The 26,102-nt window shown below is 32.9% G+C and overlaps 1 protein-coding gene across 3 annotated transcripts in view; it reads left to right on the top strand.

Moving 5' to 3' along the window:
* Positions 1-26,102, top strand: part of LOC123715636 — a 117,764-nt gene extending 91,662 nt beyond the window's left edge. For 2 of the 3 annotated variants that reach the window (XM_045670833.1, XM_045670831.1), the window contains exons 4-7: positions 20,272-20,468; positions 22,835-23,066; positions 23,726-23,803; positions 24,393-26,102. In XM_045670833.1, coding sequence (XP_045526789.1) covers positions 20,272-20,468; positions 22,835-23,066; positions 23,726-23,803; positions 24,393-24,690 — 805 coding nt within the window. In that variant the 3' untranslated portion in view covers positions 24,691-26,102. The remainder of the gene's footprint in view (positions 1-20,271; positions 20,469-22,834; positions 23,067-23,725; positions 23,804-24,392) is intronic. The other variant, XM_045670832.1, reaches the window with a different exon arrangement.

The raw sequence follows: 26,102 nt of genomic DNA, 5'->3' as shown, positions 1-26,102 counted from the left end.
TGCGCTCAACGAATAAGTATTGCAATACAGCGAGGAAATGATGCACTAAAGAGTGCAGGGACAAAGCTTTTAAAAGTTGATTCAGTTTTCTGATTTACTAATTTTTTTTATTAGTATTACTATATATGTTAGGAATATTGTGTATTCTCTATATTTGTGTATTTATTAAATCTGTTTTTTACGTTACTCACCATTCTCAAACTATTATAATATATTAATTTCTATACAAATATTAGCACATATAAGTTTATTTAAGAAAGCCCACGGAGCTGCCATGAAAGTTAATAAAATACGAGTACACAAAAGTGCCTCAGATAATCAGCATTTATAAATTCGTAAACAAGCTAAAACAAAAACTAAAACGTTCAATAAATAGTAAAATTGGATAAATAAACATAGAACCTATAAAAATTTATTAAACAATAAAAATATTTGTTACATCGATCGAGTGATGTTTTTCTAAAACTGTTTTATCAGGAAAAACTTTCACATTCGTAGAGTATAAATACGTTTTTCAGCACTTTTATGAAGTCGTTCCGCCCTGCACGCGTTCACGTCATAAACGGATATAAACTTTATGGGGCTGTGGGTTTTATGACCTCATGTCTTTACGATTGCAGCGATAAACTGTATTGATTTTAATTAACAATCTAAACATACTTAATAATTATTATAACGAATATTTTTTTTATTCAATCAGACAATTATAAGTCCATATGGTTATTATTTTGTTAGTTACAGTATTGTCCTGAATATTATAGTAAGTTAGCTTTAAAGAATGTATATTTATAGTACAGGACTTCTTTAGTAAATTCACTGTCATTTCATAGCCAAAAACAACTTGTTAAATTACTTATGTCTTTTGCATGAAAACGTAAACATAATTCGTCATATTTTACTTAAAATAATATATTTTAATGAATTTCATGACTAACTTAGTCTTAATTAAATTAAAGATTAAATTAGCCTTAGAACTGTAAAGTAGACAACCTTGAATTGTGTATTTTTGATAACAAGTACAAAAAAATGAAGACCCAAATGGAAAAATAATCGTTCAGAAAAGATCGTACGAGTAAATTGTTCAATATCTTAATTAACATAACACTATATAAATTAACAGCACTATAAAGCGCGAGTTTATACAAAGCGTTTCAATTATAATGCAAATTAAACTCCACTTTTTAATACTGCCTCAAATGAAACAAAGTCAAGAGATTATGAGCACAATTTAAATGAAACACGACACTTGCTTACAAATAGTCGGGCCATGAATAAACCTTGGAATGAAGAATGGTTTTTAATTGTCACAACTGAGGCATTAGAATGAATACGGAAGTCTTTTCGATCTTTAGATTATTGATATTATGTAACATGATGTAACTATTGAGACAATAAGAGTTTTTTCTACGTACATCACGAGTTATATACCAAGAATTGTGTACATAAAAGTGTCTTAAAATTAATTATTTAGTCAGTAACAGACATTGTATATATATATTTTAATTTTGCTTTGTAGCAGGCTTGTTTGTTCCTTTCGACTTACTTGACTTGACTAATGTCTTTTGACCCCTGGATAAGGTAGAGGCGTTCACAGGCAGCCTCCAACGCATTCTTGAGTTTCGCATTTAACCTCGCCACAAACTCCAAGCTTGAAGCTTTTTAATCTGTGCTAGAAGCCTTCAAATACCAAGCCTCCGAGCGTCTTAATTACTATATCGGCCAAGAATTTTGACCACTTTTTGAAAGATCTAAAAATCTGTACACTAGATACACACGTATCACACGAGTGTTAAACCATTTCGTTATGAACAAGTTGCATGTTTGTATTGTCGGAAACAATAGTTAAACTTTAGACAAGATAAATTCTTGTTTAGATAGTTCGAAGTTGCAATGTTGACATTTGTACAACTGCAACGATTTCCTGAACGATGCCAAATTAAATAACTTAAATAGTTGAAACATTGTCATACATTGTAACATAGATTATTTGAAAACTATGGCACTGCGCCCTACTTATTAGGGGTTAAATTGACAAGTGTTAACTCTGAATCTGAGGGTTAGGGAACAAAATAGTTGTATCATTAAAGAGATATATCCGTAAACAAAAACTCAGAGAGACGTTACGCCCAAAAATAATGAAGAATTATAATAAAGTAATTTGGACAGTACTAGGATAACGAAGATATGTTTAAAAAAGTATATATATATAAAATCAAACACGGCATATAGTAATGAGCATTAGTTAGTTTGATGATCATCTCGTGATAGAGGTGGCTAGATCAGATAGGCTGACAGACAAACTGTGAACCCTATGACACGCCCCCTGCCAGAAGACGCGTTGTGCATTGCCAACCTATTAAGAATTGGTACGATCTTATCTTGAAGGTCCCTAAGACAAATGAGGTTGGAAATACTTGAGTGGGCAACTGGTTCCAGACTGGTGGTAGGCGGCAAAAACTGTCAGTAGTGAAACGACGGGCGTCACTTTAATACTGGTTATTGGTGTAGAAACGCTGCTTTCCAACTGAATCTTTCTATTATGACACCGTTGGTTTGCTTATCTCACTCTCTCTTTCTTTGGGTCCGTATCTCTTATCTCAGTATCGTGGTCAGTTGTACAGTAAGGGCCGGCGTGAATAAATTTTCTCCACCAATATCAGTCCTGCCCTTCTTTTACAACATATATAACAAAAAACAATTATACTAATAATATTGAAAAATATGGAATACAAAAATGTTCAAACATTTAAGAAACTTAACCAATAGAAAGTAAGTAATAAGAAAAACACTTTTTGAAGGGATTGAATTGAACAGGTATTATTATTAAAAACTTATAATTATTTACATAATTCTAATTTATTTTTTCACGCACGCTGAAAAGCACGCGAAACGTCGGAATAACTTCAATACGTTCAAAAAGTGTTTTTCTTAATGTGTAAAAGCTATGTTAACAAAAGACAATACAAAGTAAGTAATACCTAATTCGTCTGTGTTGTGTGAATGGTATATACGCGAGGGTGTATATGTGGGGTGTGATCATGATGTAGGTTATTTATCGCTATGAATATTCTTAATGATAATTTAAAATTAAATTACTCAAAGTTTATCATTTAAGGTAAGGTTGGACAAAATAATGAAATTTAATCCATGCGGTCTACTTTACGAGACTGAGAACGCGTGTGAACGTTGTGACCTTGTCTTTATATCACAGTATATCGCTTAATAACTGTACTTAGGTGTGTAGAGTTTAGAGTCATTGTTTTGGTCATAGACTAATGAGTTCTTATAATCGGAGCGACCGTTCCACTAAGTTCTCTTGAGGGTTTTTGAAACTTTATAAAGAATACAACGCTGTGTTTAGAATCAAATAAACAAAAACTGTCAAATGCACATTTACAATATTAATACATAAGTGAACTGAAATCAGTTTAAAGGTTTAGATTTTTTCTAGTGAATCTTAATGAAACTCTTTAAACAAGGTGTAATATTATACGATAAAATCTGAGCTTTGTATACGAATCATTTTGTTACGTTTCAATTACAAACAAAAGATATATTACAATTATTATATTAAAGATAATCTTAGAACTAATTAGTCATAAAGTTTTTGCTAACAAAAACTTGAATATATTAAAATATTTTAAATAAAATTATTATTTTGCTTTGTTCTGCGTATTTTTATTGCGTTATTTCCTTGATTATTAATGTATGTTGTTGTTTGTGTATAAGTGTTTGTATATAAAGTATGTTCACAAATATGTTGAAAACTAAAAGTCATGAGATTTACGTCAGATATTAACTTAAGGGACAGTCCAAGTTCTATCAAAATCGGTTCAGTAGTTTTTGGCATATCCACGTCTTTTTGGGACAAATAATAGCGGTACCTAGATAGATATTGTCGACAATTGAAGTCCCTAAATTTAATTATTTATAAATACAATTGATGCGTTTTATTTAGTCAAGAACATAAGCTAAAGTTGAACAATTTCACACAATTCAACAGAAACTGCTTCGTCATGGTGAATTAGATTTAAGTGCGTCGGTAAACGATTTGAAAGTGGTACTATGACACCAGTGTTCGGTGCATTGACTCTGACAAGGTATGGAATTGAACAGCATCAAAGAGAAATGCGACTATCACCATAAATCTAGTCTTTGGCGAGCACTAGGCATTAAAAGAAACCTCTGTACTGGCTTACGATGTTATTTTAGACAAGAACAAATAAACCTTTTTATTGGAGTATAAGTGGACGTTTTTTTAATGTTTTGAAGGGAGTGAGGGAGAGATTTTATAAGATTCTGCCAGGATTAACTCAGGGATTCTTAAAGTGAATTTAATGATATATATATACTAGCTGCCCCCGCGAACTTCGTATCTCCTTAATGTGGTTTTAGTTAGCCTTAATACCGTGACACGAAAGAATAATTTCACTGTATTATCGTCACTGTAATTTGAATTTGATCTACACTTTTTGTTGGCTATGCTAACACCAAAAATTAAAAAAAAGTAAAAATAATTGAATTTCACGGTATTTCGTTTACTACAAAATAAATTTTATTTATACTTTAGCCACAATAACACGTGGTAATCATGATATTGAATTGTAGATTATATGACACGTTTGTCGGTTTACCATAGCAGTGCCATCTATTGATTACTTACTCAATCGACATCTGTTAGAATCTATTGAAGTTAACAGATAATTGTGACTGTCAATTACTCACAATTATCTCAACTCATTCTTAGTAGAAAAGGAGACCCGATCGTCGATACGTTTAAAAATAACTTCGTTAGCGCGTATGAGATTATTACGTCATCAATTGTATCCATAGAGTGTAGGTATGGCTACCTTTTTTATATTAACACATTTTTTTACATCAATTACAACTGCTTTCGAATGAGTTCACTGGCATAATATATAATAACCGCGTTTATTCCCGTAAAATAATATTCCAATTATTTGTGTTAATGTTATCTGTATGCACAATAAGTTATTTTTACTATACTGTATATAGTGCAGACATTATATATGTCACAAGTGATGTCACTTTGACAGGTGACGTAAACTACTAAAATTTTGTAATGACCAAATTTCACTACTAAACAATACGTTACTTTCAGTTAGACCATAATTACATTGTACGGATCGCATTGCGCACACGCATGTGAACTCATCGATCCATCTTGATCGTGATCTTACACTTCCTCTTCCTATAGAGATTGCACGTCTTTTATGTAACTGGCATATATGATTACTACTTAGAGAAAATAGGTCTCCTATAAACACTACTGTTTTGCTGGGATATAGAAATAATTTACATAGGTACGTAGTACTGCTACGTATTTTTCAATAGCGATTCGATGATGTTCGCAATTTATATTTAGATGTTACCATCATTTTCGGGGTTTCGAAACCTTAAATACGTCTTTTTTTAAATACTTAGTAGCCTATCAGGCACGCGAATAGGCAGTTCTGTGGCCGGGATTCTAGACAGCAGGGGAGTGTCTAAACTCCCCTTAATAAAAGCGGCTTTATTTGCTTAAATTTAGTCTGGTGGGCTTGGCGTCTCCCGCCGGACACGGGCGACAACTACTCCGGAAATATCCTCATGATATTATGGGCGAATTTATCATCATACCATTTGCGTTGCGCGAGACGCTTATGGTATGTTAAAGATCCTAGATTTATTTCGTGACGAAACATTTCATATAAAATAGTGAAATAGTTATGACGCGAAGCAGACATACTTATATATATATAACTTTACGTGTATTTCGACAAAGATTCGCATTTGCATTTTGTATGTTTGGAACGAATGAACTCAAAAGTAATACGAATTAAACTCACCTTCCCGTAATGAATCCTTCTGGACCTCCCTTAGAGTATTTATGTTAGAAAAATTGCCAATGGGGACTGGCCATTAATAAAAAATTTAAAAAGAAAACAGATGCGCTACAACCTTTTCAGATTTGGGCTTCAGATTACTGTATCTGTTTTATGAACATTATTTTTTTCCAATCAATGGCACGTTGGTGATCAGCCCCCTGTGCCTGATACACGCCGTCGACTTCTTGGGTCTAAGGTCTAAGCCGGTTTCCTCACGATGTTTCCCTTCACCGTTCGAATGCGAATGTTAAATGCGCACCTATAATGAAAGTCCATTGGTGCACAGCCGGGAATCGAACCTACGACCTCAGGGATGAGAGTCACACGCTTAAGGCACTAGGCCAATACTGCTCACTGGCCATTAACATATCAATAAAAAGATTGTTTAGATTAACGTCGTAAGGTCTCAGACAAATAAGATTGGTAATATTATCCAACGACTTTACATAATAAAGTATGCAAGGTAAAACCATGAGCCAATGCAAATACGTTACGTAGTAGGCCGATTGAAAATGCCTATTACGTGGACTTTAACCGCAATATAGGATATGTAGATTATAGATGTCCAATAGATAATAAATTCCGTAAAACAAAAATTATTGTCCACAAAAGAGGTTTATAGTTAATAAAATGACGCTAGTATTACAAATAATTAAGTAAAAAATTGAAGTTTTGATAAATTAAAGTTCCTGACTTTATTAGTTTAATTTCAAGAACGAAATCAAATTATATATTTTTTCTTTTTAAATAGTCTTAAGATCCTTCTCAATAATTGAATAATGAAAAAGAAACAAAATGCGTTATCAAGAAATTTATTTCGATATACTTATTACAAATATTAGTCTCTCTCTCGCTCTCAAGAGATAAATTTCACACTTACTATTTATTCAATTATTATATTCCGAATATTTTTACTGGTTCCTACAGTATAAGCCTCGTCCATATGATGACAAGCGTGACACGTATGACAATATCCTGAAAACCGGATAAATTGGGATCGGCGATAAGCGTTCCCTTTAACAAGGTAGGATTAGGATGTGAAAAATTGCTAGAGCCTTGTATAGGGATGACATGAGCATACGAGTTTGAGACAGGGGCTTTTATCAATATAAATTCATGTGTCACCTGCTTGACTTCTCTTTGACTGAATTCAGTATTGCATCACAATTGTCTTTTGTTTCGTAATGTTTTTGTCCAAAAGAAAAAAGTTTATTTGTTTCTTTAAATTGCGTTCCATTTCTCCCAAAGCCATAGACTCTATAAAAAAATCAATTTAATATTTGAATTCAGAACAATCAAACAATAGTGTTAAAACTTAGTACAGAAATAAACAAACAAGTTAAATGTAAGTGTAAATTATCGCGAATGTACTCAACGTTAAACTATGTATAGGGTATAGGGGATTTATACCATCGCATACTCTTTAAAATCGATTATAACATGTATGTTATTACTGTTATTAAGTAAGTACTGTAGTTAAAAAGTCGGTCACGTTAGAAATCTAATTGAAACGTCCGCCCACCATTGTTCTACGCCAACAGATTATATAGATGTCAAAACTAAACAAACTACAGATAAAGCATTCATATTTTTATGACAAAAATCAAAACTGCACAAATAGTCGCAACTCGATAAAGCTGTACAACATAAAACACGAGGCATTTTTTCACAATAAAAAATTTAACTAAATCACAAAGTGTCGCGTGTTTTAATCCCGCCAAATTTCATGACAGTGTTCGGTGACATTTGTCAAAACAAATTGTAATTCGAATCCCCTTTCATACGCGGTGTAATTTAAGGATTTTAAACAAATTTTTCTATAAAGTATCTATGCTCTTAAAAATCTGAATTTATTCAATAATATTTAAGAAACAATACCTACCATGATGACTAGTCATTAATAAAGATTTATTTGATTACGATGTCACACACGCATTATATATTTAATTTAGATAAATGACACAACATTTATTTCATTAATTTGACATTAACACTTTGTCTTATAGATAAATAAACAGCTTGACGTAACCTGTTTTTTTTATGAATAAAAATCGATAACGTGGGTCAGCCACAGAACCTCATAATTTAACAGTCTATAAAGAAAAAAATAAAAGAGAGAAAGAGTGAGTGTATATTTTAGGATTTTGACTTAAATAGAAAATTATCACATCGTTTTTGTTATAATATGATATAATGTTAACACGGTGTGTACTTTAGAGTATTTCTAAGTATAATATATATATACCCTATATATAATAAACCAGATGATTTCTAAACACATAGTTTCAATCTCTTCTAAGCGGGAGACAGGAATTTAGGTACTCTGAGATTTTAGCTGCCACCAGAGCATAAATTTGGTACTTGTGGTAAGGTAGTAACGTAAAACTATGTTAACCGATATTATTGAAGCAAACATGAAGCGACTAAAGTGTGACGTTATTTGTCTTCGCAGGTAAAAACCCAAAAAAAAGGTTTGGTCGCATCCCAAGGATAGGTTTCCATTGAGATGGGTCGTTTTTGTGGCTTGATGAATTGTAAGAACCAGATGTTTACTTTTCAATTTGTAAAAGAGTGCTTTTTTTTCGTAGTATAACAATAGTTTAATACTCAAATGAAAATGTTTCGTTGCTTTACTGTGAAAAATCTCCTAATTATGTAACAAATTTGTAACTTTTCGTTAGCTGGCCTTTGTACCGAACGATGGAGGAACGTATTTTTAAATGATCTGATGATACTTCTTGACATGACCTCAACCTCAACCTTTTTCAACATCAAATGATAGACCAGATTTATCCACTTATATTAGTAGTTCAGAAAATGGGTTTTTTTAACCGGGTTTTCTCTTGTCACCAGATTGTGAGGAACTTATAAGAAACTATAACAACTTACACTGTTTTTGTATATTAATCTATAAAGTTTTATTAACCTACAAATCAATAATAGAAATAATTAAAGTTTAGTCCCTGTGGCAGTGTACCTTAACGCTAGCATTTCCGCATATTGCGATACTTATTCGTTGAGCCAGGAAAGCTCCATCTCTGGGATCACCAGTACTATCTACCAGGCGCCCGCCAACTTAACTTTTTAATTAGCGCTTGCACTCGAACCCTACGGCAAGTGTCAATCTATGAAGTAGACATAAGAATCCATAGTAAATTGTATTTTCATTCGGGTTACACAAAACTAATTTTAATAAACACAGTTCGTTAAACACATACGTTCATAATCTTTGACCTAAATACATCTCGCTTTCAACATGAGAAAAGCCCGCTTTGGTCGCTTTTGACATATATTTGTTAAATATTAAAATTTTCTGCTCCACTACACATAATGGTTACTGGTAACCACACAAGTAGGAGCCAGGGATGAATTCAGGCTATTTATTTTGTCAAAATATTATCATTATTGATGTTAAGGGACATTCTTATTTTTATTATCTACCAAAGCATGTGATGTTATTGTGTGTATGATGGTGAAATACTCGTATTACTTAGGTAACAAACAATATAGTTAAAACATTTTGTTTGTTTCCTGCTTGGAGACGTATACATTAATTATACATTTGTATTAGTTTTATTATACGCGGACACAATACAATAATTAAACCCTAAAGTAATGAAGGTCCCTGGCAACACATACAACTCTTCGTGCCTCCAGGGTCAGTCATTTTAAAACTTTACCTACATGAATCGTTATGCTTGATTGAAGTTCTAACTTAGATACATATATTATGTTCTTATGTGTCAAGGCTGCCTTTGGTATGTGTAATTGCGTTTTGGATATCTGCTTATAATTTAATAAGGCATAATGAATTAGACATCTTTAATACTTTATGTTAAAATCTTGACTACAACTTTGTTTTACTATGTACTTCCTAAAGCTTTCTTATATACAGCACCTGTCGCTTTTGCCTTTATCTGCAACACTTTCTAGAGAAATAAATGAAGTTGATAGATTTGTGTTTAAGACATCTTGGTGCTAAGATCTGGTTTGGTGGCGATTTTCCTTCACCGTTCGAGCAAGTGATAACTTAAGAGAATCCTATTCGTACAGTTTGACTGATCGTTTCTACCTCCACTGGCATAATGCGTTTAACGTTGTCCTAGGATTTAATCTCTAGGAAGCCATAACAATGTTAACTGTGCCAAACAAACGTAAGTTAATTAAATATAATGTACTTTCAAGGTCCTATTAATTAAATCGAAGTAAGAAACAAACAGAGATATTTAAATAAGAAAATATTTTCTTTAAGCCGGCTGAATGAGAGAGTAATTTGAAACAATAATCATTTACTAGGAAAACCTTGGTGAAAATATATTTTCCTATACGCGGCATATATATTTTTAATCAAAAACAATATGCGTATATACAATAAACATTATCTAAATACTAACGCAATACTACCCTGTTGTACAGAAACTACTATATGTACAATACTTTATCTAAGAGTAAGACGTAATATAGATAATATTAAAAGGTCTCTTAAAACCCCGGAAAACAGTGCATTACATTAGCAACGGCGAGTTCGTAGCCACTATATTTTAAAATTCAGGTCACGTACGAATTTTACCTGAAATGCGGTTTTAGTAATTTTATTTAAGTGGAGACGACGTCGTTCGGATACTCGTTCAATCCAATTTGACAGCGCTCCAGGCTGATGAAATTTTTTGACGTTGACAGTTGACACTATTATTTTATATATCAAGGATTGCATAGATCAAAAAATGTATCCTGCTGTATAATTGTCTATTACGCTCAAATTAACGCGTCAAACACTTTATTAGGAAAATTCGAAGGTTTCTAATTACAGTAGCTTGACGCAGATGCAGTAAAATAATAGATAGTATTGAAAAACTTTTTACATTGATACAGTTGCACGGATTCCATGCTTGGTGAATGACGTGTTGTTTCTGATTTAAAAATTTAAATATAATTGAATATTTTTTTTTTGCACATCAAGCCGTCAGTTTTTATAAGTAACCAAATATGCAATCCTTATTTTGCTTTGAGAAGCTCTATCGCAGAATAATATGCCAAAAATTTGCCAAACCGCTCAACTCCATTTGGGTTTAGTACGGTCTTAGCAAAAAGTAGCAAATTGCGGTCAGGGATTATCTGAGCGATGTTAATCATCCTGAAGGTATTGACGCTCTAACACCGTTCTCGGTCTTCCTTAATCTTTGGATTACTTGAGATTATTTGAAAAGTTTAAGTAATTAAATATTTCTGGATTTAATCAACTAAAGCGTCAGCCATTTAAGTAAGGATTGTTAGTGTAGGTGTCAAGCATTAGATCATAGAGCCTTAAAACTAGCTCCCTTACTAATAAAAAAAATCATTCTAATTAAACTGACTTCTAATTAAAGGGACAAACAGTACTTATTGATCGTCATTTAAACCTCCTAAAACTATGTTTATTATGTGACAAAATTCGCGCTTCAGGGTCATGATTTTTATCCCGCCCTTTTTTGATGTTGACAGTTTACACTATTAGTTTAATATTTGATGTACGCTGTGTGACTATGTAATATGTGCTGTTTAAATACTGTGTATGAATTAAAATGAAGAATTGTAATCTATGTCAGTGACAAAAATATATTGTTTTCGTTGGAACATGTTGTACTCGTGTTTTCGAATGGTCAAAATAAACGTTCAACTAATTATTAATTCTAAAGCCGTTTTTCGTACCCAAATACCGATTTGAATACACTACATTGTTAGTATACCTACATATGTTTACCTCACTGTCATTATAACATTATATTATTTTTCACATAATCATATTTTTTTTGGCATAAATACCAATAAGGCATGGTATACACACGTTGAAACTTTGACATAAACAAAATCTTACACATAAAATTGCCATCCATCAAAGTTAAAGTAATTAGTCATTTATTCATATATGTAACACAATGTTCACTTATGAACGTCAAAAGAAGGAAATATACATTAAATGCTTCTAATTTTACATTTTCTTCTATTTCTCAAATAAAGGGCGTAGAACGGAAGAGAAGAACTGGCAATAATCTCTCCGCCACTCTTTTTAATCGCCAATTTATTTTACACAACCTTTGTAAAGAGCTGCAACCATTATATTATTATCTATGGGTCAATTAAATTTAAGCAGTTACAAAAACCTAAAAAAATAAAAATTTACTGACAACTATTTACTATACTATCTCAAATTGTAATTTATGTTCGTAGAATTCTTGTTTTGTAGTTACACTTGAAATATGACACACTATCTTAATTATGTGCATAAGAACGACATAATTCAAGTAGTTATCTCATTTACTACAACAATATAAATCTTTGAAGATTTCATTCGACTTTCGGCGAATGGAAGAACATTTTAAGTAACGTTCACACTGATATTGGGAGTTAAATAAGGCATAAAATGCTTAAACGTTAATGGAAGGATGGCTGTCCCACTCAAAGCTGGAAATATGGATTTGTTCAAAAGTCGAAAAGCTCAGGTCATTTCAAGTACCGACGTAGCTTTACGTGAGTTATATACTACAGGGGTTAGTCATATAATACATTACGACTTCTCTCTCAACACATCCGATCACGTCCATCGCTTTGGCCGGACTGGACGACTCGGATCACCCCAAGATTCCTCTGTGACTAACTTCGTAGCGTGGCCAAGGGTAGTCCAAGTAGTTCAAAAGATTGAAGAAACAATGAATTGCCGAATGTAAATGCTAATTACTAATATAATAATGAAAATGAGTAGAGTTGCATAGGTACAAATTATTAGAGTTAAAGTGTACCTAATTGTTTTATTTTTATATAAATACATAAAGAATTAGGAAATACGTTGAACATCCAAAATGATACAAGTTACTGAGTTTAATTCAAAAAGAAAATGGCCGTGTCGAGTTAGAACAATGCTTATATTATTTTGGTCGTAGATTTCTTTGATAGTGAAAACAAGGCCGTATAATATAACTATAAATCTGAATATAGAGATTTAGGTTTTATTTAAGGAAAATAACATGGTAATGAAGAAAGGGTTTTGTGGATGTTAATATTACAATTTATTTGCTTCGCTGTCAATTACTAAACCCATATTCATTAAATAGGGTTGAAATATCCTCGACATTCTCCGTGTTATTCCCTACAGCCCTACTTGAGTTACTTTGTGTTTAGTTTGTATAAAACTACCCGAAATCTATGTACGTAAGGTAGATGTAGTCTATCCTATTTATAAGTTAAAATTATACTATATTAATTGAATATTATTATGTTATAATGAGCAGCAAAATTGCCGTGAGATTTGAAATTCGTAAATTTTTTTATGAGAACGTACTGCTACGGTAATGAAAAACATCGCTTGGAAACCAACAATATAAAGGGTAGATTTGGAGTCAAGACTAATCGCCAACTCTGAACCTGGAACTCTAAACTAGTGTCAAGTTCAAAAACCAACGGACCGAATGAGATTATGATTCTAGACAACAAGACTTCTTAGCTTTTTAATTATTGGAAAGTTAGTCGTTAAAAGTATATTTATAATGTAATAGTTATACTTTGTCTCGAGTGTTGTTAAATGCATTCAGAAAAAGCATTACATAATAAAGATGACAAGACTTAACATACAAATAGGTTACGTCATTCGATGACGTCGTTGTGGTTATTATTTATTTTAAAAAAACAATCCTCTCCTAACAGGTGATCCTAAATTCACAAGAATGCACAACAAGTAACAAAAACAATCAAAAGAAATTAATTGGGAAAAACAAAATTTAAAAAAATACAAAACTAAACTAACTGATATATAATATACTATATATATAATATATGATACTACTGATATGATTGGTTTCACTTAAGTGCCAGACAATTGTGTATTTCAGTCATTCAAGTCTAGAAAATCACTGTGGAAACTCATTCCAGCAAATCAAAAGTTCACGTGATTTAGGAAATTTGGCTACGAATTTCTGTTCAATGTGTAAACAACCTTACGCCAAATTAACTATTAAAATACAGTAAGCTATAAAGCAGCGTTGCGCGACACATTTGCGAACACATGATACATTAATTAAAAACTAACATTCACTTATAATTTGCATTTGTAAATATCTTGTGTCTGCTACTCGTATAAGGTATATATACTCCAATGTGACGTGCAACCATACCAAACTGTAAAATCCTTCAAGCTGGTGATTTTGATGCTTGGTGGTTAAAATTCGGGTCTAAGGAACGTCTTCAATGCACTGAACTGCTTGCCTTAAACTTGATCAATTCACAAATGCCTCGTGATAGTTTCATGACGTCAAACAACAACATTGGTTAATCTTATCTCACCACCATCGAAACAATTATGGGTCGTAGGCGCAATTGCCTAATATGGCCATTTTCACAAGAAGGCCTGCTGTCACATGAGTTATGATGTTTTTTAGGATAATTATTAATTACATTAATAAACCCTAATTCATTATTAGAGGGTTAGAGTACAAATTAGTCAAAACTATAGCACGTATGTGTGCTAATGCATTTTCACATATGAAGCGCAAAGGTGGCTCAAACAAAGATGTTGGTGGTCGTTCAAGTCGTTAGTTCATGTTTTATAATGAGACCGAATCGGCTTGTTGTTTTTATAATTGAGTAGTTTAATTCCTTAATCGATACCAAAAGTTAACAAACAATGATGCATTTCCGCTACGAACCTCACCTAAGGTCGTTAGAGCGTGATATCCTGAAGTTCAAATAGTGGTTGCAATGGGGTCGGCACTTCCCCCGGAAGGATAGATAGACATACATTTACCAATGGCTTAAAACCTTGGCTTTAAATGGGGTTTTAATCTTTAGAAAAATGCGCTATCGACTGCCAAAATTTCACTTAAAATTGTTAAAATTGTATCTGTTTGTTCTTAAGGTGTGCTCTAGTGCGGCCCCTGATAAAAAAGCGTGTTAAACTTATGAGTTTCGGCCACAGATTATTGCATGTGTTTTACTGATCTTCTTGATTCCTCATCGGCAAGTACGTGACTAATCTTCTGCATGACAGGTCTTCGATATTAAGTTTTACTCATGTTGCTCACAATTCAAATCAAATCAAATGTTCCTCACATGAATCCTCGAACGTACGCCCCCAGTTGAACGCAAATACTTCGTTTTCCATCTTCATTACAATTTTCCCTTAATCCGTAATCTTGAGTAACGTATAAGGAATTAAAATATTGTGTTCTACTCATTAAATTAACAAAGCAGAAAACCAACCTTTTTCGTGGTCAATGGTCACAGATTACATTGACAGTGATCTTGATTTTTTGCGAGCGTATTACGTTCTCTTTTGTCTTTTTTTAATTAAAAAATGACATTGAATTCAAAGACACAGTATTGTTTATGATATGAAAAAGTTCTATTATAATTTTACGCTTTAATAGATGACTATGAAAAATGATATTTTTTATATATAAACACTGAGTTCAAAGAAACATAAAAAATGTACTTCAAATCTTACTTAAGCCAGTTTTTATACAAATTCACAAGCAAATTATGTTGATTCTTTACGGACATACTTTGTAAACAAAATATGTTCGTAAAACGATTCCTTTCAAACTATTAAAAATTTCAAATAAATTCGCATTTTTCATACTCGTACGCTAAAAAGTAGTGTGCCAGTTGACTCCAGTGTAAAAATCCAATACGTTTTTGGCCTACGATAATTATTTTAGAACTTTTCAGTAGCCTTCACATACAAACTTATTTTCTGGTGTTCAGAACACATATAAATGTCTTTAACAAGGGACTTAATTTTCATATAAAATGTGCTACTCTCTAACAGAGTAACTACGAGTACCTCGAGGGTGTAATTAGAGTGGAGTGAAAACATCGCACTCTCGGCGACACGTTTGCTCTCTAGAGATCTAATAACAGGCTTATAAGCTCGCCCTACTGTTGCTCTAAATGACGCTAAACTAGTACGTTTTTTTCGGAATAATATACCCATATAAATATGAGTCTCAATTTACTTCTAAAGGTTTTTCATTATTATTCTAAAGGGAATTTCTTTTATGCCTAGTATTCCTAAAACATGTCAAATAATCCTGGAATTATGTTGCAGTCGACGTATGGAATCCCACTACACTACACTATTCCAAATTTAAATTTTGATCACAGTAACATAATTTATAATGATTCTAACCCCTAAACCGCGGCCAGTGTTTCCATCCTTCAAAAACCTTATGTAATCTTGTAGTCTATGAATATACAGGTCGGTTACAAAAAGCTAAACAGCAATAACATTATACCCAATCATTAGCTTTTTATGGGTTCCATGACTGATGGAGCGTGAGTCGTCAGAATGGGGTTGACTTAGAGGATTTGGTTGGGAAATTGGCTTTTTGCGATTCACATCATTGTTTGATACGATAGGCTATTTGAACGAAATGGTTTGATAGTAACGAGCTATCATTAATCGCAGCATAGAATAAATTGTAATTATTGTTCTTAATATTCATATGATAGAGCATTTATTTATTGATGCATAAAAGTATTTTTGTCAAAAAAGTAATAAGAAAATCAGTACGTCTATGCCCCAAACTACGCGTCTCAACTCTCATCCACAGAAAGCCCCTAGCCCTACTTGCCCGAGAAGAAAAATTATGTATGAAACCAATGCTTAAATCTATGGTCAATATTCATTGAGACTTGTTAACCTATTGGATAGATATATGTATTTGTAATTGGTATTTTTTTTAATTTCGCTTCCTATTTGGAAGAAGACATTTCATCATCGGACGTCAAGGCAGAATACACAATACCATCTGTATTACCTTGACGTCCGTCGTTCCGCAACTGAGCGTTTCTTAAAGTAGTTAGAAAAAAGCGTGCCAATTCTTAAAAGACCGGCAACGCGCTTGTGAGTCTTCTGCCAATGTGAGTGTCCATAGGCGTATCGCTTAGCATCAGGTTCGCCTCCTGTCCGATTGCCTCCAGTTACATTATAAAAAACGCCATTAAAATCTCTTAAACGTCACAATAATTTACTAATCGGGCAGATACTTTTTTTTTTCAGATATAAAATACTGACTAAGGCTAATAAATGTTTCAATGTTCAATATTTACAATGTTTCAATATAAAATTTTAGGTTTTTTGGTAGCTGATAACTGCTGGCACGACGCCTACGACATTTTTAACTATATACTCTTTGTAAAAATAAAAAGTAAAGTCTTATTTGACATTGTCTCATTCGAAATAAAAATAATAACTTATCGAGCCAATTAATTTTTAGCCAAAGATATTACAAATAAATTCTAACATAAATTAATATCCAATTTAAGGTTAGTGTAAATATTATGTCGCTGTGTTATTAATATTACAGAATAATAATGTTACAGAGTTTTAAAAGTATATAATAATATCTTTTATTCTACTTGCAATACAGCTACATAAATCATAATTAAACCCTCAGGCTCATATTAATGACATAAATTTTACGCCGTACAGCCTTCACTTAGATGAGGGTTACATTATTCAGAGGCGTATCACGGCATAAGTTAGTAAAATGGCACTTATTTCTACACTTGGAACCCTTTTATGAGTATTTGCATCACAACTATGTGGCGTTAGAGCTTATAAATGATGTTATATATTCAACGTAATATATGTATTACTATGTTGTGCTCTTGAAGAGACGTGTTAGCCTAGTGGCTTCGGCTTGCGGCTCTTATCTCTGAAAGCGTCGGTTCTATCCCCGGCGATGCATCAATTTCACTCTGTGCATTTAACATTCACTCGAACGGTCAAAGGAAAGATCGTGAGCATGTTCTTAAACCCAAAAAGTTGACGGCGTGTGTCACACAGGAGGCTGATCACCTATTTTCCTATTAGATTGGCTAATAAGTATGAATGAGATACAGGAATCTCAAGCCCAGACCTAAAAAGGTTACGACATTTATCTAAAGAGATAGAAATAAATAAATATGGCAAAATATTTATTAACTACTTAGAGTAATGGCCGTTAATTTTTCTTAATGATATATTTTTAGACAAATCGTCTCCTGAAACGTGATTCAAATATTAGTACATTTATTAAACAAAAATTGGTCACCAACATTTCAAAAGAATAAAAGACAAAATTGTTTACGCATCTATTAGTTTGTTTGCATAATACGTGGCATTGCTTATTTTCCAGCTCATTAATTTTAATAAAATTTGCTTTATTACAAAAATATTAACATAACACTAATGTCATTGACCGACTAGCATGATTAAATAAGTGTATGATTCACGATAATTACTTTAATTGATTAATATACTGGTCCATCGCGTGTTAAGTTAGTAATTGCAAGAACAATATGTACGTGACTCACTAAATACTACCCATTCAAAGTATTGACCATATGCCACGGATCTGACAACTATCCCTGTTTTTCACGAGCCAATTCCCTTGTATATTTTTTTTTACTTGATACAAACGCCAAAACTGCAATAAAATACGCAATATAGGCGTTAATAGTCTGTGCGCGGAATGAAGTTACATAAAACCTCCATAATGAAATTTAGAAAAAGTTATGGAGTTATTAAATGAGCCTCCAACGCAGTGAGTTGTGAAGGCTATGACTGGACGAATTAAAAAACAGAGAAGAGCCCGCGAACGAAATGAATGTTATTGTAAGGCGGTCATTTATCAAAATGTCCGACGTCTGACGCCGGCCGCTCTCTATAGTCTACGCTCCATTCTATATTCTATACTATACTATAGACTATACGAAACTAAGCCGCGGCTTGCTTTTATTGCTTTAGTACGGATCTATTAAGCACATAGACACTTAACCGTTTTTGTTCGTCATCGTTGTTTAATTTTCTCATTCAACTCTACAATGAAATTTGGAGATTCTGTTTTGATATGCTTATTACGAAGATGCAGCTGTTAAACGTGTCACATAGTAGCTTTAGATAGCTTAGTAAAGGTTTATAAAATTATAAGAACCCTTTCTATCTAACGCTAGGTCGTTGAACCGGCGCGCGTTCAGCTGCATATCCGGACAATATTGGCACCATAAGGTTACCGCCCTGCTGGTCACGCACTGGTTTATTTAATGGAGTTTTTGGTCTTGCGTCGGAAAACTTTGGTTTATGATGCTTTGGAAGACATGTTTAAAAAAAAATGTGTGCGTGTACTAGTGTACACACTACACACGTAAGAAGTGAAACTTCTTTATGACCTTATTTTTTTATTTAATTTAAATTAAATATTATTTATTATTATCCTTATTTAAAGTTAAATTAGAGAAAATTTAACAAAAAGCTTTTAATATAATAGACATGAATACAAATAATAATTGTAATATAATCATTATCGTCATTGTTATCGTTATAATATATTTTTGTTATTAATGGCTTCGAATCTCTTCGAATCAACCGTGGTAGGGACAAGAAAAAGATGGCGCGTAACCGAAAAATGTGACGGTAATTTTTTTCCAACGCCGATAAAGAGAAGAGTCTTAAGTTGTGATGCGCGTACTTTATCTAAAGAGATATAATTTTTCAGTTAGAACATAAAATCCAAGGAGGTTAAATCGCATACGCCAACTTTGTTGCATTATTCATGCTTGAACTCATGTTTCCATGCGAAATTGCATCAACCCTATTCATTCAATATTCCACTCAAGCTCATTCAAAAACGATTCAATTAGCTGCCTAATCATAATTTCGACTTAAAATAAACTCGCAAAAGCCTAATTTCGTCTGGTGCTAAAATAGGTAGCATCAGACGTAAAAGACAAAAAAGAACGTTTTAAAAATGGCAAAAAGAGGAAATAGAAGATTAATCTAAATGTAGTACCTGTACCGTTATGAAACATCCTGCCAAAACGAAAAATTCAGCGTCGGTTATGATTTATCCTTTGTACATTTTTGAAATCTTGCAATTCGTAGCCAATTAAAAGTCCTGCCACGCTCGTTCGTCTGCTTTTCACAACGCTAATGGGCTTTCCCTGTTCCGTGACATTTGCTTTGTATTTTTATTTCCTTACAATGTTAATAATTCAACGAAATTAATTTTACATCGCTGTTTAATTATGCATTTCTCATGGCTCGATTATTTTTTTCAAACATTTGTGCTAGATACTATATTAAGGCAATTCACGCCAAATAAGTTTCGTTACATGTTACGAACGTTTTGATCTTATAATCATACTGGCCATTAAAAAATAAAGTGTTCTTTTTTTGTTTAAACATTTAATTTGGTTTAATTTCGAAAATAACCAATAAATATGAATCACGATGCGAATCACGCATAGGCCGAGATACTTCCATTTTTAAATTTGAATTGTTTCAAAAATGTCGATGGCTACTTGTTATACATTGTTAGATAGTTTTACACAGTCTATTATAGTATTTTATATAGGAATGTTTTATTGTCAGCAGATCTGGCAGAGGTGCAGCCTACGCGTGTTCAGAGGCGGAAGGAAATGCTCCAAAGTCGTGCTGTGGACGCCCACCATTAAGGCTCTGCGTGCTCTTCTTGGGGGTAGTTGGAGCGTGCTTGGTGGCAGCTGGTGCCACCTTGGGAGCTTTAAGACCCCATCCGACACCACTCACATTGATACTGCTTATGATAGGTAAGATCCATGACTCAGTATTTAACTAAGATCGCTTATGATTTACCTCACATATGCCTAGCCATTCCAAAAAGGCACGGAAAGGCGATAACAATTGATTTGAAAGTGAAAAATAAATTATATAATTACCGAATTCAATAAGCAAACAAAAATACAGATAAATAGACCAATAAATTAATTTTCTTTTCTTAAAACATACTCATAGAAAAAGCGTGAATAAGTTTATTGCGACATAATGCATTAATTAAGGCAATAGTGTTCGTTTTATAATGTCTTTGTGTCGGGCGAGTGTTTAGTTTTGTTATTAATTTCTTTTTCCAAACTCTTTGATCGTTTAACAGCTCGCTTCACGTTTTATCTTTTGTTTGATTTTCATCGATCAAAGGGAGCGTGCTACGCTAGAATAGGATTAAAAAAACCGTTAAACTGTTATTTTTAACGTCTTAATCTAACGTAACTCATAATACTAGTTAGGTTATATTAACTAAAGTTCTCAATTGAAAAAAAAATTTTGTGTTCACCGTCCACCTTGACCGTATTCGGTTTGGATAAATATATATTTCTTTATTGAAGCTAAAGATATAAATTGTTGCATTAAACAAAAATACTTTTAAGTTTATGGAATTACTTTTATTGGAAAACACACTCTTATTATTTTACGTTTAATTGTAAACAAAAAATATACATCTTTCAAACTTTGTAATGTCTTTGCTCATAATAAATCCAACAACTATGTACCAGTTGCAAATCATCAACGACTCGACTTAGGGTCCTTCAACAAAAGAACGTACCAATTCTTAAAAGGCTGGCAACGCACTTGCGAGCCTTCTGGTACTAAAAACAAAATCAAAAAATTGGCAATAATTTAAACACAGCTGCAACAGATGGCCTGTATAACCGTGAAACGGAGTGTTCGGCACGCATGACAATCGCCAAGCCAAAATCTCATTACATCATTCACAAAGTCGCGTCCGCCCTTGCCGAAGTTTTCAATTAAACTTCGAATGAGTTTTGGAGCCGAATTAATTGGATTTTCATTAGCGTTTGGGACAAATGATGTTGTTACAGACAAGCTATCTATTGTGCTTCGAAGCAATTTGTACGCGTCACTCATTGGTTACTTCACGCATCACCGTCGATTGATCGGTAATCGAACTGCCTCCACGAAATTGGGAAACTTAAACATGTGGCCTAAAACACACACCCATATAGCGTTAAGCGAGATTGTTTAAGTTTTTGTCGCCTACTCACGGCATTTATATTGTTAATTATTGCGCTAATTTTATACAGAATTTGATACCGTTGTCAATTTTAGCAAATGATTATATGGTGGTAGTATATTTGTCGGGTTTTCTTTTAGTTTCTTCACTGTCGCCCATAAAATCGGTGTCGGTATTTATATCGTTTATAATGCTTTTATTTTTTTATTATTGCACTATTTTAGTAAGTTTATTATGTCTATATTATTTTAACGTTTTGATTATTATTTCGTTTTATATGTTTCGAACTTTTTCACAATTTTTGTTTTAGTTTTTAAATTATCACTGAAAAAAAGTCAGTCGGATATATGCTGACTGATCTTTGTAGTCTATCTTATTCGTAATTCAATTTGGTCACGTTGACATGCTAAGTAGTGGTAATGTAAAATTAAATAAAACTGAGTTTGTAATTTATTCGGGGTAGCTAAAATAAAAGTTGGTATAGTCGGCACCCTTAGTAACATGAATGACCTGGATTGAAAAATGCAAACGAAAACATTTGCCAGTTATTGGCAATATTGAACGTCAAATGTAACAGTTTTATTTGATTTTTGTCTGACCTTCTATAACACATAATTTAACACAACACGTGGTTGTATACTTGTATTTTACTATGCAATTATTAAGTTGAATTCTAAAAATACAATATTTTTATGCTGATGTAGCCTGACAGGATGATAGTTTTATATATTCCAAATTCAAAATTTAATCAAAGTATTCTAAATTTAAATTGTACTTCCGCGTTTTTGTAAATGTACTAACCTACATCGCATATCCGAATGCTGAAAAATTATCGAAACAACTGCAGGTGATTTAAAAATCTACGCCAAAACTATTGAAGTTTTTTTTACCATTTTATATATAAAACTGCTAATAATATGTTTTAGGAAAATAGTAGAAGTTATACCTTTACTGTGTAGGTAGGCCTTTATTAATTATTGAATTTTTATATCGTCCTAATAATTAATACACACCATAACAATGCAATATTTGTAATTTATTTTACACGACGTATTCCCTGTACGGTGACACTAAATAAAGCCACTTCACACGTAAACGAAAATTCAGCATGAATCACATACATAAACTGTCCAACATTACTTCCAGGTATTGGCGTGGTATTAGTGACAGCAGCAGGTCTGGCGTGGCGTCTCGGTGCCCGTGACGCCCCATGCGCCCTGTTCGGTATCCGAAGGGCGTCATGTCGACGGCTGGTCCCACGTCTGCCTCCAAGTTACGCCAGACCCCATCATCCGTATGCCGCAATGCTGTACCCAGAGTTTCACTATCGGCCGCCACCACCCACCTATCAGGCGTCCATGCAAGAATATAGACTCAGGTAAAGGTTAACCATCCATTTCGCTTTCACATCCACGGCTTATCGTTATTGATACTGCACGAAATGGTGCACAAGTGGGTGCGTATAGTCACAACTGCAATCTAATTTAGCTAATAGATCGGCAAAATGTTAGACACAATACCCTGAAATCAGGCGCAGAACCGACGTCTACACGTGCTTATCTGAGGCACAGGAGTTTTCATAACCATTCTACCATTGGAACATTTTTTAAACTGTAACTTAAAAATTGCATATTTTTCGTTTTGGTCTCACCCGGGAGTTGAACCCGAGGCCTGATGATCATCGACTAGACTATCGTTTCTCAAGCGGGAAGTCGAGTTTTAATAAAAGGGGGTCGCAGTCTGTTATAAAATTAATAAATACAAACTACATATAAGTACAAAAGATTCGTTAAAAATAGCGCTATGTACATGTTAGTACAATTTTACAGTGTCGCAAGACTGGCTGTGTTAACTTCTTTGGCTTTTCGTGGGTCGCGATGTAATAATGGTTAAGAAAGGATACACTGATGCCAGCACCTTCCGAGTCGCGTTTATAAGTAAAATTATTTTAATACTTAGAGATAATTTTTATGAAAAATACTATCACTTACCTTAAACTAGTTTTAATCATCTAAATATTTTTATTAATGATTTCAGGCTACTTCTCCTAGATAGAAGTGCTCCAGTGGTGTCGCCACCTCCGACCTACCGGTCAAACTCAGCAAGTCTAGTCAGGTATTCAATTTATTAATGTGCAATCATGACCCAAAGGAAAAAATAAAATAAATAGCTGCCGAAGTAACATACCAGTATAGACTATAGACTATATGTATAGACTATAGTATCGTAGTAACTTTACGATATGATTCGGAATTGAGACATCGCTATGTGTTTCCCGTATATCAAAAACGTTATATTTCATATTTAACAGGCGCAAAAGGTGGCGCGGCGCTAAAATCCGAATCTGGCATCGTAATTTATATCCTGTAATTTTTTAATTATTATAATTATTTCTGTAAAAAACTAAAACATATTTGTTTTATAATTCCATATCAGAACTATAAAACTGTACTAGCACTCACAACTAGTGCCGCAATTCTATGAAACGAGGTCAAGTTGTGTTTTTAGTTCAACTGTCAAAACCACCCAATAATATTTTATGATTTGCAAAAAAAAACAATTATTACACTAAAGTTCTCTGCCGTAACGAGGCGTAATTAAATTTCTTCCTGGATATTATTTGAAGTATTTTTTTTCGTCACATATAAAAAACCTTTTTTCTAACGTCATAGTACAAATTGTAATTTTTTCTTTTACTCTACAGAGGTTCGACGGGAGCCGGTTGGTGCGGCTCTGAATACAGCGGTCCACCGTCCTATCGCACGCCTCGTACAGACCCACCGGCCACGGATAATATTCCCACAATCACCACAGACCTGAAATATACAAACGACATAGAACCAACGAGAATAGAGCCACAAGAACAAGAGAAGGATCCAGAACATCTCGTCACAATAGTTCATACAGACGCTCAGCCTGTCATTGTGACAGTTTCTGGGTCCACAGCGTTAAATGAGTCTCAGGTTCCACCTTCAGAAATTGATATACTAGCGCACTTATAACGAAATGAACGAGAATGAACGAATAGTGTTGTGAACGAACGCTGAATGAAGTGATTTATTGGTGCCCTATTGTTCTTAATGGTTTATACATAGATTGGTTTATTTGTAGTTAAGATTGTGAATGCTATGTATGTTTAAATTCAAATTGCAGGCACGCTGTTTTTGGTTGGGTAGTTGGCAAAACAACAGCACGTTGTCACGTTAAGCCCCTCTATATTATTATATTTTCATATATTTCAATTGTTTTCTTGAAACTATTTTAAGAAAGGGCATTATATCGATTTCAAAATAATGTATTAAAAATTATTATACGGCTAGTCGTGAGCTTTGACAGTTTTAGTTTCAATAAATAATTTTAGGCAAACGCAGTGTTCACGTATGTTTTAGAGAATTTTTATCACAGACATACATAGCATTTACAATTCTATATATTGCACTATCAATCGTACCTTATATAGTTATAACTTGTAAATAAAGGCTTTGTTTCATAAAATTAATGTGCCGTGTATATAAGTTATGTTAATACATACTTAGTTGTAATAAGACGGAGATATAAGAACAAAATACCAAATCTCACCACAATGTACAATTTGTATTGTTATTAGAGTGCCTCGTACCAATGTTTAATAATTATTTCTTTTGTATATAACACTGTTTTTCATTAGATAATTTAAAATTTTCGAATACGAACAATGGTTTAAAGATACGACTTGTTTATGGTTTAAATATATCTGTGCTTTTAAACGTATAAATTTATAATCTGTACAATAACTTCTCTTGTGTAGTCTGCAGGTTTGCCATTACAAAATATGCTTATATTTATTATCTGCAATTTATTAAAGAATGAGGATTGAAAGTACCTAAGATTCATTAATATGGAGTTTAGTTTAATAGAAGTTTTACTATCGTACTGTGTTATTATTTTAATGTAATAAATAAAAGATTTCAGATATTAGAATTTTATCAAATTAACAAGTAATATAAACAACATTATTAGATTTCTGAACGATAAATAAATAAACATCAACTAATTAAATGTGTCCGTTATGATTTCAAATTAACGATTAAATAAGAAATGCATTTTTGAACATCAAAGTTTTTTGTCTTGTCTTTCTGAACCGTTTATCTTTGTTTATAATTGCAATATTATTATTAGTTTAAGGATTTTTTAACAATATAATTACCTTTTATTTATAAAGACATCAGTTTAATTACACTGTTCTAATCTAGAATTCATCGGTCTTCTGTCACATTTATTCACGCTATGTTGAAAAGAGACAGGTTCAGTTTAAATAGTGTGGTGAAACTGATTTAGTTTTTATGAATAAGGGGGTTAGTATCTAATTATGTAACTAATATTTTGTAAATAATGTTATCTGTATTATAAGAAAAACAATAAAAGATTTTAAGTT

This window comes from Pieris brassicae, chromosome 10 (assembly GCF_905147105.1).
Source record: "Pieris brassicae chromosome 10, ilPieBrab1.1, whole genome shotgun sequence".
Classification (NCBI taxonomy): Eukaryota; Metazoa; Arthropoda; class Insecta; order Lepidoptera; family Pieridae; genus Pieris; species Pieris brassicae.
This window is presented reverse-complemented; position numbering and strand designations above follow the sequence as displayed.